The 3,051-nt window shown below is 32.1% G+C and overlaps 1 protein-coding gene across 2 annotated transcripts; it reads left to right on the top strand.

Moving 5' to 3' along the window:
- The first annotated feature begins 213 nt into the window (after nt 1-213).
- Nucleotides 214-2,537, top strand: LOC133803816 (beta carbonic anhydrase 5, chloroplastic-like). Of its 2 annotated transcripts, XM_062241947.1 has the most exons (10): nt 225-421; nt 580-722; nt 828-868; nt 974-1,108; nt 1,209-1,257; nt 1,411-1,524; nt 1,636-1,689; nt 1,794-1,876; nt 2,003-2,105; nt 2,208-2,537. In XM_062241947.1, exons 1-10 carry the CDS (start codon nt 403-405, stop codon nt 2,409-2,411), a joined length of 945 nt encoding a protein of 314 aa, XP_062097931.1. In that variant the 5' UTR covers nt 225-402; the 3' UTR covers nt 2,412-2,537. The 2 variants fall into 2 exon arrangements, with proteins under 2 accessions (XP_062097932.1, XP_062097931.1); XM_062241948.1 differs by lacking the exon at nt 974-1,108 and having other exon boundaries at nt 214-421.
- The last annotated feature ends 514 nt before the right edge of the window (nt 2,538-3,051 follow it).

Genomic DNA, 3,051 nt, shown 5'->3' with positions numbered 1-3,051 from the left:
AAAGGGGGTTCCTAAGAGTATATGTGTATTTTTGTATCATTAAATCAACACATTCAAATCCAACCATTCATTCTAAAAACTAACACATCCTATGGCTAATAATCAACTGTTGGACTAAGTCCTGAAATGGGAATTGAGGGCCTAAAGAAGTCCCCTTAAAATAATACCTTAAAATAATAGATTGTAGATGAAACAATGTCTTTTACACTCGTACGTAACGTAACCCAATCCCACCCACTGGTTTGGATGACTATCAAAAAAGTTGGCAACTGGATAAGAATGTTTTAGTGTCGCCACGTTTCAAAAGTCCCTCAACGTTTCATTAATTATATATTTTGCACCTAATTAATAAAAAAAACATTTCTTGGACATCCCAAATGCGAACAGGCGGGAAGAAGAGAGATGGTCTTGCCAATCCTCTGTAAGTAAAATATAGACTGTTTGCTTCTCTTTTGTTACAGTACTTGAAAGTATATGATAATACATACAAAATTATTTTTCAGTTTTTGATTATTGATCACTTCTTTCAAATATTGTAAACCTTATTATATTTATTATCATTATTTTTCCAATGTATAGGCTCAAAAGCTCGGTGGATCAGTCCATCTTTGGCAGCTCTAAGACCTTCATCAGTTTGTAGAGACCCTTTTCACTGTTCACTCTTTTCTGGGTTGACCAGTTCCTTTCTGGGTCTTCCCAGAAAACGCTTTGATTCAGACTCAGTTTGTTCTTAACATTGTTTTGTGTTCCTCTTTTTTGATTAATTATGGAAATATCTCTGTTTTCTAATGCTTCTTTTCTTTTTCTTTTTTTTTTTAAATTACCAGAGGAACGAGCTAACAACTTTAGCACAAGTACCTCCAGTCAAGTGAGTTTTTATTATTTACTTTTTTGATTGAGATTCAATGGGTTTGTTTACTCTTCTAGCTACATGTTCTTAAATTGTCTGGATACTCTATTTTTTTTTAAAAAGGAACCCAGTTCTGAGGCTAGAGGTTTCAAGTGATACAAACTTTATAGTGAAAAATGTGCCAAAAACTAAGAATGAAGTGGAGATGTTTGATGATATTAAACAGAGGTTTCTGAGTTTTAAGAAGCGTGTCTATTCGTAAGTATATAAGAAAGTTAACAAGTATCTTTGCTTTGAGAAATTTAGTTGTGAGTTTACTTTGTTGGGCACAAGTTATAGATGTTCTGTGTATCAACAGGGAAAAGTTGGAGCATTATCAAAGACTTGCAGAAGTACAAGTGCCTAAGGTGCGTTATTCATAAACCTGAATTCTCAATCTTCCTCTTGATACTCCAATTGGGTATCACTCTTTTCTGAACCTTCTTTCTAATTTCATCTTCATCTTTTTTATAAATGAACTTTGCCTAATTCTGTGTACAAACTTACAAGTTCAAGAACAGTTCATGGTGATTGCTTGTGCAGACTCCAGGGTATGCCCTTCCAACATTCTTGGATTTCAACCTGGAGAAGCCTTCATGATTCGAAATGTGGCAAATCTTGTTCCTCCACTTGAGGTATTCAATCTTCTGTACTAGCTCCTTTAGTGACCTAGACTTGAATTGTTGAACTATACATTTATGAACTTTCATGTTCATATTCTTCTTCTTTATTTGTTTTTTTGGCAGAATGGACCATCAGAAACTAATGCTGCCCTTGAGTTTGCAGTAAACACTTTAGAAGTAGGTCATATACCTTGTTAACTCTGTCTTGCAACCAATACTATATCTTGAGCCCTTTTTTGTTTTTTTTTGATAAAGTGTGAAGTTTTGTTGCTGAGTTTTAGGTTGAGAATATATTAGTCATTGGGCATAGTAGATGTGGAGGAATTGAGACCCTCATGAGCATGCAAGATGAGTTAAGCTCAAGGTCTGTTATATAAATAGAGAACCCCTAGCATTCTCCATTTTACATATTTATTACTCTCTTTCTATATATAATAAAACAATATAACTATGGCTTATATTGTTCTTTTTCTCATTTTGGTTTTGGCAGCTTTATCCACAAATGGATTACCAAAGCGAAATTCGCCAAGTTAAAAACAAGAAATGTTGCTCGGAGTTATAGTTTTGATGAGCAATGCAGGCATTGTGAGAAGGTAATCAAACTAAGCTCTTTATCTTGTTCTATATCTGTATATGTGTGATCTTACTATAGAAAGTTGCTAAATTAAAGTCTATAATTTTGATCCTTGTTTTAGGAATCTGTTAACCGTTCATTGTTGAATTTGCTGACATACCCCTGGATAGAGGACCGGGTAAAGAATAACCTCGTCTCAATTCATGGCGGGTATTATGATTTCTTGAATTGTACTTTTGAGAAATGGATTCTTGATGTCAATAACGATAGCAGCAACATTGATGGGGCCAAATATTTGTTCAAAGACCATGAGATTTGGTCTTGAACCTTTTTTTCTTTCTTTCTCTATAACAATGCTTTCTGCCTCCATTGTAATGTATTATTAATTATGTACATGCTATATCTTAATTAGTAATAGATGATTAAAGATAATTCATATCTTGATTCCAAATTAGTCTTGCTATAAATTGAATTGTCTCTTGTATAAATAGTTTTCTTCTGAAATCCATCTTCGTATTGCCAGCTCAATTGTGCTGACATTATTATTACAATTTCTTAAAAAAATACGATCTTATTCGAAGGATTTAATTGAAATATTTTATGAGATTCTAATAATTTGAATTTGTAGCTGGACTAATTTAATTATTTTGTTTTTCCCAACAAAATACACACATATAAATGGATAAGTTGCTGCTATTTTTTTTTTTTCCTGTTATGTATATACAAATTTGAATAAATTTTGTTATGTATTCCTTTTCTTGTCTTTTTCAAAGTTTTAGTTAAAACATCATCGTTACTTTATTTTTTATTTAAATTGACTTAATTGCTATTTTGTTGTCATTTTTTTACACTTGCACGTGTTATTTGTCTGCTACCTCATATAATATAATAATATCATATTCTCTGTATTTATGCCACATGATGGCCACCTCAGATAATGATTAATCTTATTATATTATATAAAT

This window comes from Humulus lupulus, chromosome X (assembly GCF_963169125.1).
Source record: "Humulus lupulus chromosome X, drHumLupu1.1, whole genome shotgun sequence".
Taxonomy (NCBI): Eukaryota; Viridiplantae; Streptophyta; class Magnoliopsida; order Rosales; family Cannabaceae; genus Humulus; species Humulus lupulus.
The sequence above is the reverse complement of the archived record's forward strand: the minus strand, read 5'-3'. Positions and strand labels throughout refer to the sequence as shown.